This window comes from Myxine glutinosa, chromosome 13 (assembly GCF_964187855.1).
Source record: "Myxine glutinosa chromosome 13, kmMyxGlut1.1, whole genome shotgun sequence".
In the NCBI taxonomy this organism is placed as follows: Eukaryota; Metazoa; Chordata; class Myxini; order Myxiniformes; family Myxinidae; genus Myxine; species Myxine glutinosa.
Genome location: NC_136273.1, coordinates 92,644,916 through 92,659,086, shown reverse-complemented (window position 1 = coordinate 92,659,086; position 14,171 = coordinate 92,644,916). Strand labels below are relative to the sequence as shown.

The window sequence follows — 14,171 nt, the reverse complement described above, 5'->3', positions numbered from 1 at the left end:
CCCAAGTACTTCCAAAACCTTTCGGAAGACATAACTCAGCATCTCTTAGCCAGAATAACTTCGTATCGTCTCGGTTGCTCACCTGTCAATTATGTTTGAACTTCTCTCACAACCGACTCAATCAAACAAACAAACAACCACCTTTAGAGGCCATTTTCCCCGCAGAGCAGGGATTGGCCTTTTTCGGGCAACGTGGTCCCCTTTTTGAAGCAATGATTTATGACCGGATGCCCTTCCTGCCACCAACCCTGTTAGTCACCTTTTGCGACACACAGGGCATTACCAGTGAGCTGGTCCTCAATTTGCCGACCTCGGAAGGATAACAGGCTGAGTCAACCCACCTGGCGTTAATTCAGTGATCGACCGGGATTTGAACCCAGGATCCTAGGATCCCAAGCCGGCACCCTAACCGCTAACCGACTCAATCCATACCACGCAAAATGGAACCATCTCGAACTGGCAGGTTCAATTAAAAATGCCCATGGACCTGTTGCTCCTGTTTATCATTGGCATTAAGGATCTGTGTCTTCCCTGAATATTCACTAATTGGCCTACTTCACACCATTTATTCCTCAAAGCCATCCAATTAGACAGACTTTGGCTCGACTGCAGGCATTCCAAAAAATATTGCCAAAAACATCCGACCTCTATGTATGACCCTGAAATATCACTGAGTTTCTGTTGTTTTCACACTTCTGTCAAAGGAATCGTTAACCAGCTCAGAATGGATAGAAAACATCAGCGTTTTCATTCTACTTTCCAGTATTGATGGGCTCAAGATTGGTGTTGTCTTTCAACTCTGTGAGAACGAACAACTAGTCTTGGAGATGAAGGCCGGTGTCGATTTGCGTCGGTGGGCAGTTGGAGAAAATGGATGAAATCAACAGGTAGTTGATGGAGGTACGCCAACCTGTGTAGGCACCGAAAAATTGACATTTCAGGCATTATCTCATCAGAGATGAAATCAACAGGTAGTTGATGGAGGTACGCCAACCGGTGTGGGCACCAATAAATTGAAGTTTCAGGCATTAACTCCTCATCAGAGCAAACTAGAGGGTCCATTCAAGGTCTTGTGGTCACTATTTTGCTCCAATAAAGGGTTAACGCCTGAAACATCAGCTTCTCCTCGTTTTACACGGTAGTTAGCGTACCTCAGATCAACGTCCTGTTGATTTCATCCATCAATCAGATCTTAGTCTGTTTTCTTTTCCCATTAAGATCAGCTGGTAAAGTTATTGTTAAAAAAGTAATCAGTGTTGGTGTGGATTTTGACTTTAGCCGGGGTACCAGAACACAGCCTACGATTTTCAAACGATAACATTTGGTATTTCAGTACGTAATGTCCACAAACATGTTGTCCCCATCTTGTGTATTCGGTCGGGGAATGTTTTTGGCCCGTCTTTCCTTGAACCGGCTGGCCCTGATTTCGGCAAGAATTGGTAATTTGTTTATATCTGCCAAATAATGCTGCCAGATGGACACCCAGCTTAATGTCCATCCGAGGGATGACGCACTTTGAGATGTCGACCCTAGGATGGACGTCCAAAGGGACAGAAGATGTGTGTGTGTGTGTGTGTGTGTGTGTGTGTGTGTGTGTGTGTGTGTGTGTGTGTGTGTGTGTGTGTGTGTGTGTGTGTGTGTGTGTGTGTGTGTGTGTGTGTGTGTTTTTTTTTGTTTTTTTTGTCACAGTCACTGCCAGCGAATTACCAATCAGACAGTTTATATTCTTGTCGAGAATCAAACCCAGGCTGGACGGCCCAAAGGTATCAGGACTCTTACCTTTGGGTTGTACACAGGGACCATCTATACGGCAGATGATGTCCCTGTACCATCAAAATCGCCTCAGTACTTACAAAATCATGACTGCTTAGTCTCTCAGGGTCTCATTAGCAGCCACTCCAAGAAGAAAATTCAGCTTAGTCGGGTTAAACTACATTCTCATTACTGTATTAATATCATAACATTAAACGATGCCCACGTGTTGCACGTCATCCTCACACTTTTACAACGACGGTGCATGGAGGTTATGTTTTCATCCCTATCTGTTGTTTGTCTGTAAACAGGATATCTCAAAAAGTTGTGGATTAATTCGGACGAAATGTGTAGAGGTTAGGTATGTGACGAGGACAAAATTATTCGATTTTGGTTCAGGTCCGAATCCAGATCCAGCCTATCGGTGGGATACAAATCGTAAACTGTTCAGCCTGGCGGCGGTATGCTCTCTACCGAGTGCCCTTCTCGTTTATTTAAGGGACTAGTACACCTGCTCACTTTGGGAGCGACAGGAGGAGTTATGTTATTATCCTTATCATTATTGCCAATTATTATTACTATTGCTGATGTTAGATCAGGTGTTTGAAAATATCAGACAGTGCCTCACTATTCTAAATTCCCGATAAAAAAATTATTTGGGGGAGGTGGAGACGAGGGTGGGTTTGGGGGGGGGGGGGGGGACAATATCGCACATCACAAAACCCCTTAGGGAGTGGGACTATTGTTTCATAATATTATTAATATTATGCTATTATAATAGGTGTTATTACTTTTGTAATGAGAAGTGGCTTTGGAAAAACGCCACAAAAACTCCTTGGAAGAACTCCACGTTAGCGGCAGGAAGGGTCGTGTTATTAACCCTCGTGCGGTATATAGACTACAGTAGAGCTTTGATCAGGTGCGTTTGTCGACATGATAAGCATTGACTGATGTCCGGATTCCTCCAAATTTATTTCAGTTTAGTATTAAATAGCATTAGCGACTGTTTAAAAAGGTAATCATAGGTGTTTGTGGTTTGTAATATTTTTACTTCTGCTAGGGGCCCCGGTGAAATCGAGTTGTTAGGGTTCTGGTAGGGGTGAAATCTGGTCGGGGTGAAAGACGGTGCTCCCACGAAAATGTCACAATGAGCTGTTTATACACGTTAACACGGCGTTTGTTCAAGGAGGAATATCCCTTGGGAAGGTGGGATATTGTTAGTATTAATATTGTTTTGTAATAACATTAATATTATGCTATTATCATAAATTTTGTTATTAGAAGCGTCCTTGGAAAAACGCCACGATAAAGCTATCTTAACATGGATATACACCTCAAAACGCAACCCCATCGGTGGGGAAAACCCCCTTGGAGAAGAAACCCCCCTTAGGGAGGATGTGGGAGGAAATTAATGTGCTACAACCTTCATCGTGTAACCCTTAGTCCTCTTGTCAAGTTTGGTTGAGATTGGATAAGTAACAACTGAATGTATCACGGTCAAAAATAGTCAGACAGACAGACAGACACCAAATTGCGTATTTTAGTATGATATGGCCCCCAGGTATATTTAACCCTTTAATCAGGGTATTAGCCCATATACATAGTTAAACTTTTTTACTCATTGTGTACTCGTGAACTACCCAAATTACACCATTGCTAAAACTAGTTTCACTAATCCAGCGACCCGACAAACGTAGCCTAATTGCCCTATTACAAAGGAAGTGGAATATCAAGAGCTAACATTCCTTCTCTCATTCTCTACCTGAATGTAGAGTAAAGGAGAGGTTATTGTATTCGGTGTGCGTGTGTTAGAATGAATGTGAGTGTGTAAATGTGCATACAGATCAACTTTAATAAAGATCGTTCGTCCTCAGATCTACTATAATCTATATACCACAGCAAGGGCTGGAATTGTTAATTGCTCAGTCTAGTTGCACCTAACTTTAGTTGCCAATAAAATATGAACTTTGCACAAACTAAAGCACATAAATTATATTTAGTGCAGTTTAGAAGGATTTAGCATTGAGTTTAAAGTAGTTTATGTAGTTGATGGAGGTACGCCAACCGGTGTGGTGGAGGTTTGAGGTTTATCACAGTTCATTTTATACAGGGTGTATATACAGTTTATGTGCAAATTTAAACTGTGTAACTTTGGATGTGCACCTGATAGAAACAAACTTTAAACGGAAATTTAAAGCATAATTCATAAAGTTTTGTTACGGTTTTGGTAAAAAAAATTTTTTATTTCATTTCAGATGTTGAAACTGATTGAAAATGGTGACTATAAGAGAAGGTTATCTGTGCGTTATGTATAGCAGGACAGAAGTTCATAACAGCCTTGAGAAGAATAGTCTCTGCTCATTGCAGGAAAGATGCACCACATGGGAACTCCATTAACAATTGGATGTTTAAAGAAACTGGGTCAGCGAATGACAAACCACGATCTGTGAGGCCTCAAATCAGCGAGGAGACTCTGGCCTTCATCCAGGAAGCATTTGAAAGGTGTCCGCGAAAGAAATGTATTGGAGTTCATGTTATACAGGGTGAAGAGTGAGCCCTTACAGAGGGCAGTGAAACGTGCATCCGGTGAACTAAACATCTCACAAATCAACAGGGTACAGAATTCCAAAATAAAATTCCATAAACACATACAAGATTCAGGTGTCTCACCTGTTGCAGGAAGAGGAATACCATGAAAGGTTCGATTTCTGTCGACAGTTGAAATTTAAAACCCACAATTCCCTGTTTTTTTGAAGAGTTTACATTTTCTGATGAGGCACCATTACATATCAGAGGTAAAGTCAATCAGCACAATTATCACACTTGGAGGGACAGAAAAACCTCAGGAATTCTGGGAACATGAAAGAGACTCATGAAAAACCAATGCCAGGTGCGGTCACAGGAAGTCTTGCATAATCCGTCCTTATCGTGAAGAAGCGTCAATCAGTGATGAATGTTACTTTGTAATGTTGGAGAATTTCTTTATTTCTGAACTACGATGTTTCAGATTTCACCTTCTTCCAGCAGGAAGAGGGTCCCTTCCGCTATGCTTCGAATGTTGGACGTTTATTGAACGACGTTTCCAAAGACAAGTGGATCAGTAGACGTGGACCTCGTTCACCTGACCAATCCCCCTGGGACTAATTTTTAGGGATCCATGTTAAAAGTTGTTTATTCATCAAAACCTTGTTCTTTGGAATAATTTATGGCTACGATCCAAATACAATTCATGAAATCACTCAGCAGCAACTGGAGAATGTTTATGAGTTGGAATATTGGATTGAACGATGTAGTACAAAACATGGCGGTCGTGTTGAAGCCTGGAATTCTAACTGTATTGTGTAAAGAAAACCTTGTGAGTTGCTTTAATTTGCCGATTCCAGTTTGGCTCTATCAGCTGTACATCCAAGGTTATTAAAATTTAAAGTTGCACAAAGACATTATAATAAACGCCCTGTATGGAAGGTAAAACGATCAAGTGTTCCTGGAAAACGTTGTCGACGTGATGCAGCGTGAGAGACGAGCGGTAAAACCTTTCTTCTATTAAAAATTTTACAAGAATATTTTACACTATTAATATGTGATGTGTTCGTCATTCTGGAGATTTTAACACGACCTGTTTTGTTTTTTGCACAAAGTTGTTGGCTGTCTTTGGAGGGAGGACTTCTCTACGCTTTTGTGGGCCCAGCTGCCATGGTTGTCTTGGTAAAATATTTTATATGTACATCTATACTATAAAAGAGCCTTTTGTCTGTGTGTGTAGTTGTGACAGTTTGAACATTCGAAGTACAGTTTGATCGAGAGGTAGGTGGTGTGGTCGTGCTGGTTGGTAGATATGGTGTATTTAAGGTAAGATGTGCATGATTTAATGATATTATCATATTATCGAGTGTGTAAAGAAAGTTATAAATAAAAAAAACCACCTTTAGAGGCCATTTTTCCCCGCAAAGCAGGGGTTGGCCTTTTTCGGTCACCGTGGTTGTTGTTGTTTTTGTTGGACCCCTTTTTTTTGAAGCAATGTTTTACGGCCGGATGCCCTTCCTGCCGCCAACCCTGTTTGTCGCCTTTTACAACAAGCAGGGAATTACCAGTGAACTGGTGCTCAATTTGCCGACCTCGGAAGGATGACAGGCTGAGTCAACCCCCCTGGCGTTAATTCAGCGATCGACCGGGAGTCGAACCCAGGATCCTAGGATCCTAAGCTGGCACCCTAGCCGCTAGCCCAACACCAGGCTCAAAAAAGTAAAGAAAGAAGTTATAAATATATGATAATACATTAAATCCTATTGCGAGTAAAGTTGGAATAAGTGATGTTGCATTGATGGGTTGACTGACTGCCTGGACACAACTGAGTTTGTGGATCTACTGATGTTACCATCAATTGATGTGGATCCTTGATCAAGGTTGTGGATCCGCCGTTTGGAGAGGTCCTGGGCTGAAAGGATCGAAACCTCGAGGAGAACGGTGCCCAGCTGATGATCCATGCAGTCGGGAAACTAGTCAGTTGCTTACGGGTTAAAGTTCTTGCTTTAGGTGGAGAAACTATGTTTGATGTTTACAATTTAAATAAAGTTGAATATGGGATGTTGTGAAATAAACATCATTTACAGCAATCCTTTAAATTATTTATATTTAAATTTAGGAACAACCGATACTGTACAATTAATTAAATACATTTAAAAATAAGAATTGAAAAAGAGAAATATGAATTGAAAATCATAAGAGATCGATTGTGAGAAACAAAATTTTTAAAAAACAAGGTGTGTGTGTGTGTGTGTGCGTGCGTGCGTGCGTGCGTGTGTGTGTGAGTGAGTGTGATAGAGATGGAATTGTGAGGAACAGAAATGAAAAACGAGATGTGTAATATCATTATGTGTGTATATATATACATATATTCCCAATAGGCCTTGCAAGAGACTTATACTAGCTGTATATATATACTAGCTGAGGTACCCGGCTTCGCCCGGGTTGAATAAGAATAATACAAATATATGATGAAAAGAACATGTATATTTTAGAGCAATATCACAGTACATTTCCTACATGACGTTTTGTCAATTTTCAATTTCTCAAAACCTCTTGGTTTTCCAACATTTCTGGTTTTCTTACTTGGTGCCAAGACATAAAGATTGCTTGGTTTTCCAACCCTCGAGCAGCCCACGTACAGCTGGCCATGGGAAGTACCCGGCATTGCCGGGCGGGGGAAGGAAGGGGAGGGGCGGGGAGAAGAGGGGGGGAGGGGAGAAGAGGGGGGGAGGGGAGAAGAGGAGGGAGGGGGAGGAGGAGAGCGGAGAAGAGGAGGGAGGGGGAGGAGGAGAGGAGAGGGGAGAAGAGGAGGGAGGAGGAGAGGGGGGAGGGGGGGAGGGGCGGGGGAGTGGTGGGGGGGAGGGTAGGTGAGGGGGGAGGGGGGGAGGGAGAGGAGGGAAGGGGGAGATGGGAGGGGAGGGGGAGGGGGGGGGAGGAGAGGGGGGGGAGGGGGAGGGAAGGGGGGAGGGGGAGGGTAGGGGAGGGGGAGGGGGGAGTGGAGGGGGAGGGGAGGGCGGAACGGCTAGCTTGGCAAGCGATAGCAGGCTTTTTACTTTTATTTTAACCTCAATGAGGGCTATATATATAGTCCGTGCTTGGAGCCTTCAAGTTCAACATAAAGTTTTTTTATGAAAAAAAAAATGCAGATGTATAACAATCCACGAATGCAAGTTCAGAAATGAATGCAGATCCTTTACTTTGCGATACAAACGCAATTCCCGCCATTTCCACTCACGATCGAGGCCTCCACAGTGACCGCGCCTCTTCTTCCTCCTACACTTCGTCTCACTTCTTTCACTCAAAATGCACGAAATTCTGCCGCATGAAATTATGTAGAGGCCTCGTCGGGGGGATATAAGGTAGATAAGGAAGGCGTTGTAACAGAAGAATCAAAATAAAAGTGGAAGAACATAAGGAAATGGGAGCTATTCTGGAGCCACAGCCAAACCCGACAAACCATTGCAATACACCCCGAACGTTCTAGCGCCGCCACAAACTACACCATGGAATTGCAGCTGGCGCGGTTTTTTTAAACCATTGATATTAAAATAAAACGTAGCGTAAAACCACCGGGATTTTATGCTGATTCCGAATCTGTGTCTAAAACTTTTCTCCGATGTGTAGTTCTTGAGTTATAAGTGGACACACACACAGACACACACACACACACACACACACACACACACACAGACACTCCTCCTTTATATATAGATATACATATATATATATATATATATATATATATATATATATATACTGTATATATATATATATGTATGTATGTATGTATATATATATATATATATATATATATATATATATATATATATATATATATATATATATATATATATATATATATACTGTATATATATACTGTATATATATATATATATATATATATGTGGTCGCCATAGTTCCACTTCACTGCCTGTCAAATGTGTTTGGTGTTCACAATCAACTATTGATTAACTTCTCGACTTCCTCAGGTCAATATGATTATTGGAATTTTGGTCTTCAACAAGCTCGTTTCAAAGGAAGGAATTCCGGACAAGAGACTCAAGCACCGTGCAGGGTAAGCAAGTCAAACTTCATTTACATCACGGCCATTTTGAGTCACTTTTGTCCGCAGTTTGGCCAACATTTTGAAAGGTGTTGAACATGCATCCAGTAAGTGTCTCATTTCTCCAGGAATTAGGTGGAAAGTTTGCAGTAAAATTCGTAGAATGCATCTTGACCTGGTATTCACCACCATATTCTCTGAAGACTTTCCCAGCACATCAATGTCATGTGATCGATCTGACTCGTTGGAATGGCCAGCACACGAGGCTGTCCTGTTGTATTACCTATTAGCGAGTATTTAGAGTTTCAGAATGGTATGCTGGCCTTTGATACCTTGTTCACTCTCCTCGGTACTGTCTGGCCTGGGTTTGAATCCCAGCTCAGATGTAAACTGTCAGGCAGGGCGATTCATCCCTCGGATGGACGTTAACCCGGGTGTCCCATCTGCCACCATTAGTCGATGCACATTAAAGATCCTACGGTGTACTTCATGAAGAGTGGGCGAGCTATCGCCGACATCCTGAAAAAATTACAATATTCTCCTCTAACTTACAGAGGGCACTGCATTGGTGACACAGCCATGCCCCCAGAAATGACACGACCAGCATCCATGTACTGCATATGTATTTCAAACAGCTGTTCACCACCATCTCTTATCTTCCCCCATCCAAAACCTTGATCTTTTCTACCCCTGTTAATTCACCCCAGATCCACTTTTTTGAAATACCGACTTCTTTCCTGGAAGTCCTATGTGTTTTTTGTTTTGTTTTGTTTTTTTACCTCTCCCACCCCCCACCCCTCTTCCCATGCCTCCTCCCCCCAAGCCCTCTCCCTCCCACAGATCTCCCGATGTTCTTGCTCTCAAATGTTGTACTTGTGTGCTTCCCCCTCTCTCCCCATCTTGTCTCCCGCTCTCTTTATTTCGTCTTATGTGTCCGTTTGTTTTTTTGTCATTCATGTTCGCTCTTCCACGAGCCTCCATCTTGTATATATGAAATGATGAATGATGATACCTTGGTCTCCTACAGACCGCTCCGAACATCACTTTTCAGCATGTAGGTAACCTCGTCTAAAAGCTGCATGCACAGTATATCCCCTATTGGAGTGTTTGAAGCTGATGAGGTCACGCAATTTTTTGTGATGCTCAAGGCATCTAATATTGCATGTGCATGTTGGGCACCGCAGAGTCAATTTAATGTCTGGTGTACATTGTACGAGATTGCGGAAGATTATTTAGATGGAATTGATGAAGGGGCGCCAGCGGTTAAAGGAGTGAATCACAAATGAAGCCAGCATTGATACTCGCATATAAAGCTTTCTATCAAGAATGTATTCTTGGTAAATGGTACTTTGTTGTTCTTTCCAACTCAGCAGCTGTGCATGTGGCCTTTCGTGTTCATTCTGTCTTTTTTACCCTCGCCAGAGGAGAGGGTATTGCATTTGAGTCCGTTTGTTATTTGGCAAAAAGGGGAAAAAAAATTTTGCAAGTATGTTGATCACTCCGGTTTGTGTGCGTGCGTGTGTGTGTGTGCGTGTGTGTGTGTGTATGTGTGTGTTTGTCTGTCTGTCTGCTCACTTATACTTGCCAACAGGTCACAATTTTAAACTGATCCTCACGAAACTTTACCAAATGGTAGAGTTCGTGGTCTCGATAAAATCCTATATATTTTTGGGGTCAAAAGGTCAACATAGGCCAAAGGTCAACCACTTTTTTTATTTTCTAAAATCCTCAATTTTCATCCCATTGACTTGAAATTTGAAGAGGATTTACATATCGGCTAACTGAATTCAACCACCAACTATTTTTGTCCCCCGTCGCACCTCGGAGCGAAAGGGGGACTATGGTTTTCCCCTCCGTCCGTGTGTGTGTGTGTGTGCGTACGTGCGTGCGTGCGTACGTGCGTGCGTGCGTAAGCGAAGGACCAAATTCTAATTTGGTGTGTAGGTGCAACCCACTTCCAAATCCAAGATGGCCGCCGCCATGTATGTCTGACACCATGTATGTCTGAACCTTGTGAGCGGAATATCTTGAAAAATAAGCGAAGTACCAACTTCTAATCTGGTGTGTGGGTGTATCTAGGCATAAGGAAGAACCCTATTGAAAATTGGGTCGCCACGTCAAAATCCAAGATGGCCGCCGCCATGTATGTCTGAACCTTGTGAGCGGAATATCTTGAAAAATAAGCAAATTACCAACTTCTAATCTGGTGTGTGAGTGTATCTAGGCATAAGGAAGAACGCTATTCAAAATTTGGTCGCCACGTTAAAATTCAAGATGGCCGCCACCGTATATATGTCTGAACATTGTGAGCGAAATATCTTGAAAAATAAACGAACTCAACTACTAACTTCTAATCTGGCGTGTGGGTGTATCTACACATAAGGAAGAACGCTTTTGAAAATTGGGTCGGCACGTCAAAATCCAAGATGGCCGCCGCCATGTATGTCTGGACGTTGTGAGCGGAATATCTTGAAAAATATACGAACTACTAACTTCTCATCTGGTATCTACGCATAAGGAAGAACGCTATTGAAAATTGGGTCGCCACGTCAAAATCGAAGATGGCCGCCTTGCGTCTTCCACTTTGTCAACTCACATCACTTCACCGACGGGGGACCTAGGCGTAACGCTTGTTGAGATTAGCTTCGGCCAAAGGTCAACCACTTTTTTCAAATTTCTAAAATCCTCAATTTTCATTTGATTGACTTGAAATTTGAATAGGATTTACATATCGGCTTACTGAATTCAACCACCAACTATTTTTGAGATCAGCGTAAGCCAAAAGGTCAACGTAGGCCAAAGGTCAACAACTTTTTTTTAAATTTCTAAAATCCTCAATTTTCATCCAATTCACTTGAAATTTGAATAGGATATGCATATCAGCTGACTTAACCCAACCACCAACTATTTTTGAGGTCAACATTGGCCAAAAGGTCAACATAGGCCAAATTTCAATAATTGTCAATTTTCTCAGATTTTGAAGACGATTTGCATATCAGGTCACTGAATTCAACCACAAATTATTTTTGAGGTCAAAAGGATGCTCTGCTGAGCGGCATTCTACTTTGTACTGTTTTGCCAAGTGTCGTTCTATGAGTGATTTTTCATTTGTCTGTTTGTCTGTCTGTCTGTTTGTCCGCACAGAATAAATATGATTTTCTCTGCAACCGTTGGTCCAATTGACAGGAAATTTTCACCATAGGTGCAACTCCACCTGTAGAATTTGTTAATGATAATTATGAAGCCATAGGTCACGTGGTTCGGCCGCCATCTTGGAAAACCGAAAAACTTTGCATCTCTCTATCTCCAAAAGCGCTGAATATAAAAAATTGAGACATGGCTCATTATAAAGAACTCTCCATGGGGAATAAAATATGTTAATGATGATGTCATACGTGCCTCTATTATGACGTAATGATTCGAAAAGTAAAAAAACTTCATCCAATCAAGATGAAATTTATTGAGCATAATCTAGGAATAAATTAGTTTAGAAAAAAAAAAAGATGACGTCATCAGTCACGTGGTTCGGCCGCCATATTTGTTTTAACACAAACGCCTTAAACAACCACTGAAAATACATACTGGCGAGGGTTTGCAATCTCTGATTGCTCTTTTTACTTGTTCTTACTTGCAAAATCTAAGATTTTTCAAGTATATTGGTTAGTCTTGTGCATTATTCTGTCTGTCTCTCTGTTTGTCTATCAATTGCCTTCAGGTCACAATTTTAAACTGGTCTTCACGAAACGTCACCAGATGGTAGAGTTGGTCATAAGTAAAAAGCCTATTGATTTTGAGGTCAAAGGTCATCTTGAGGTCGAATTTCTAAAATCGCCATTTTTCATCCAATTGACTTGAAAATTGAACAGCATTTGCATATTGCGTCACTACATAGGGAAACCAACTATTTTTGAGGTAAAAAGGTCAAAGGTCAACTCAAAGTCGAACTTCCAAAATCATCCATTTTCATCTGAACGATCGTCAATTTTCATCCATTAACCTGAAAATTAAACACCAATTGCATAGTGCATCACTGAATTGGGAAACCAACTATTTTGGGGTCAAAACGTCAAAGGTCAACTCAAGGTCAAACTTCTACTGCCATCAATTTTCATCTGAAAAATCATCAATTTTGATCCGATTGACCCGAGCTGTGATTAAGATCGTCGATTATAATCTTAATGAAATGGACAACAAGTTGTTTTTTTTTAGGGAGGGGTGGATTTTGCAAGTATGATGCTCTGCATCACGTGTTCTTGTTTATTTATTTATTACTTTTGTTGTGCGCTTCATACCATATGGATCCGAACTCTGAAAATGACTAGGAAAGGGATTTGCAAGATAAGACATAATCATTTGAGAATCGGGGAACACCGAAAGGGAGAGAATGGATTGAAGATGTGGCATTTGAAAGTAAGCAAAGAGCATCAAAATTTTTCCATTTTTTGCAAATGCAATTTCTAGATGGAAAGAAGAACAAACCTTTTTTTTTCTGGAAAGCAGAACAAAACTAGAACGGCACTTGATGTTCTTGTCACAATAAGGTCACCAAACCAACCTGTCCACCAAGTTTTGTTATAACTCGCCCACAACATTTTGAGATGTCGTGCTATATATCATGTTTGGCCCTATCACTCGATGGTGAAGAATCACTTAAAAAAATTATAGTATCCGAATCTGGATCCGGATCTTCACCAAAATCTAATAAATTCGTCATTGTCTGTAACAAGGGTGGAAAGAAGGACAAAACACCAAACCTGTCCACCAAGTTTTGTCTGAATCTGTCCATAAGTTTTTAAGATATCCTGCTCACCGAAAAACAAACAAAAAGGGGTAGAATCATAACCTCCGTCCACTTTAGGTGCCAGAAGTAATGAAATAATATGTGCGGTGGCATGATGAACCTCGAGCTTCTCCTTTCCTAAGGTGGTTAACATCCCGTCGATTCCATCAATGTCATAATGGTTTGAGCGTCCGCTCTGAGTCTGCATTGGCAACCATTGCACATGCTGGATGGGTATAATGGCCTCCTCCTGCAATGAAGTTCCTTGTAACTGAGCTTGTATTATTATTATTATTATTATTATTATCTATATAATAATAGCGTAAGGACTCCACTTTGTTATCCCTTTTACGCCGCACCCAGTGACCCGATGCCCACGGCACTAATGGATTTACGATCTACGAACTGCGCTCTTTGTTTATCACGTACAGACATACCCGAAAAATCTGAAATAGCCGACGTTGGGGCCCAAAAGCATCTGATTAACTGCCGATACGACGCCATCTTACGACGCCATCGTATTGGCGTCTGCTGGGCGAAGGCGAAGCAAGCCGTCCGCTGATTGGACAGGCGAAGGCGAAAGCAAGCCGTCCACTGAGTGGACAATCCAGAGCATGCATTTGTGCTGGTGTCGGCGATCGTTGTTCATATACGCACTCTTCATTCTCATCTTTCTTCCTAACTCTTACTCGGACAAGCAAATCCCCTATGCCATCCATAATGGTACACTCTATCCATACACCACATCCTCCCTTCCGTGGATGTTCCACGGGTTTCGGCCAGTTATTATTATTATTATTATTAGGGTACGAAGCCTTACCAGGCTGGTAACCTATTGTTTTTTGTTACGTTTAGTGTTATTCTTCTGCCACGGCCATTTTTTAGGTTTATTCACTTTTCAATTCATTCTCTCTGCAACCGCAACCGCTTGTCGATTGACACAAACTTTTCACAACAAGAGCGATTACTTATGTAAAATTGTGTAATGACAATTATGACGTCATAGGGCGCGTGGTGTGGGAGCCATCTTGGAAAAAAGGAAAAACGTTG

General features: G+C 41.6%; 1 protein-coding gene across 1 annotated transcript in view; it reads left to right on the top strand.

Annotated features, from left to right (window-relative positions):
* The window catches only part of LOC137438406 (adhesion G protein-coupled receptor B3-like), a 413,438-nt gene that overhangs the window by 288,321 nt on the left and 110,946 nt on the right, over positions 1–14,171 (top strand). The window contains 3 exon segments of the mRNA XM_078767712.1: positions 5,391–5,457; positions 8,268–8,383; positions 9,715–9,734. Of these exon segments, the coding sequence (XP_078623838.1) occupies positions 5,391–5,457; positions 8,268–8,383; positions 9,715–9,734 (203 nt within the window).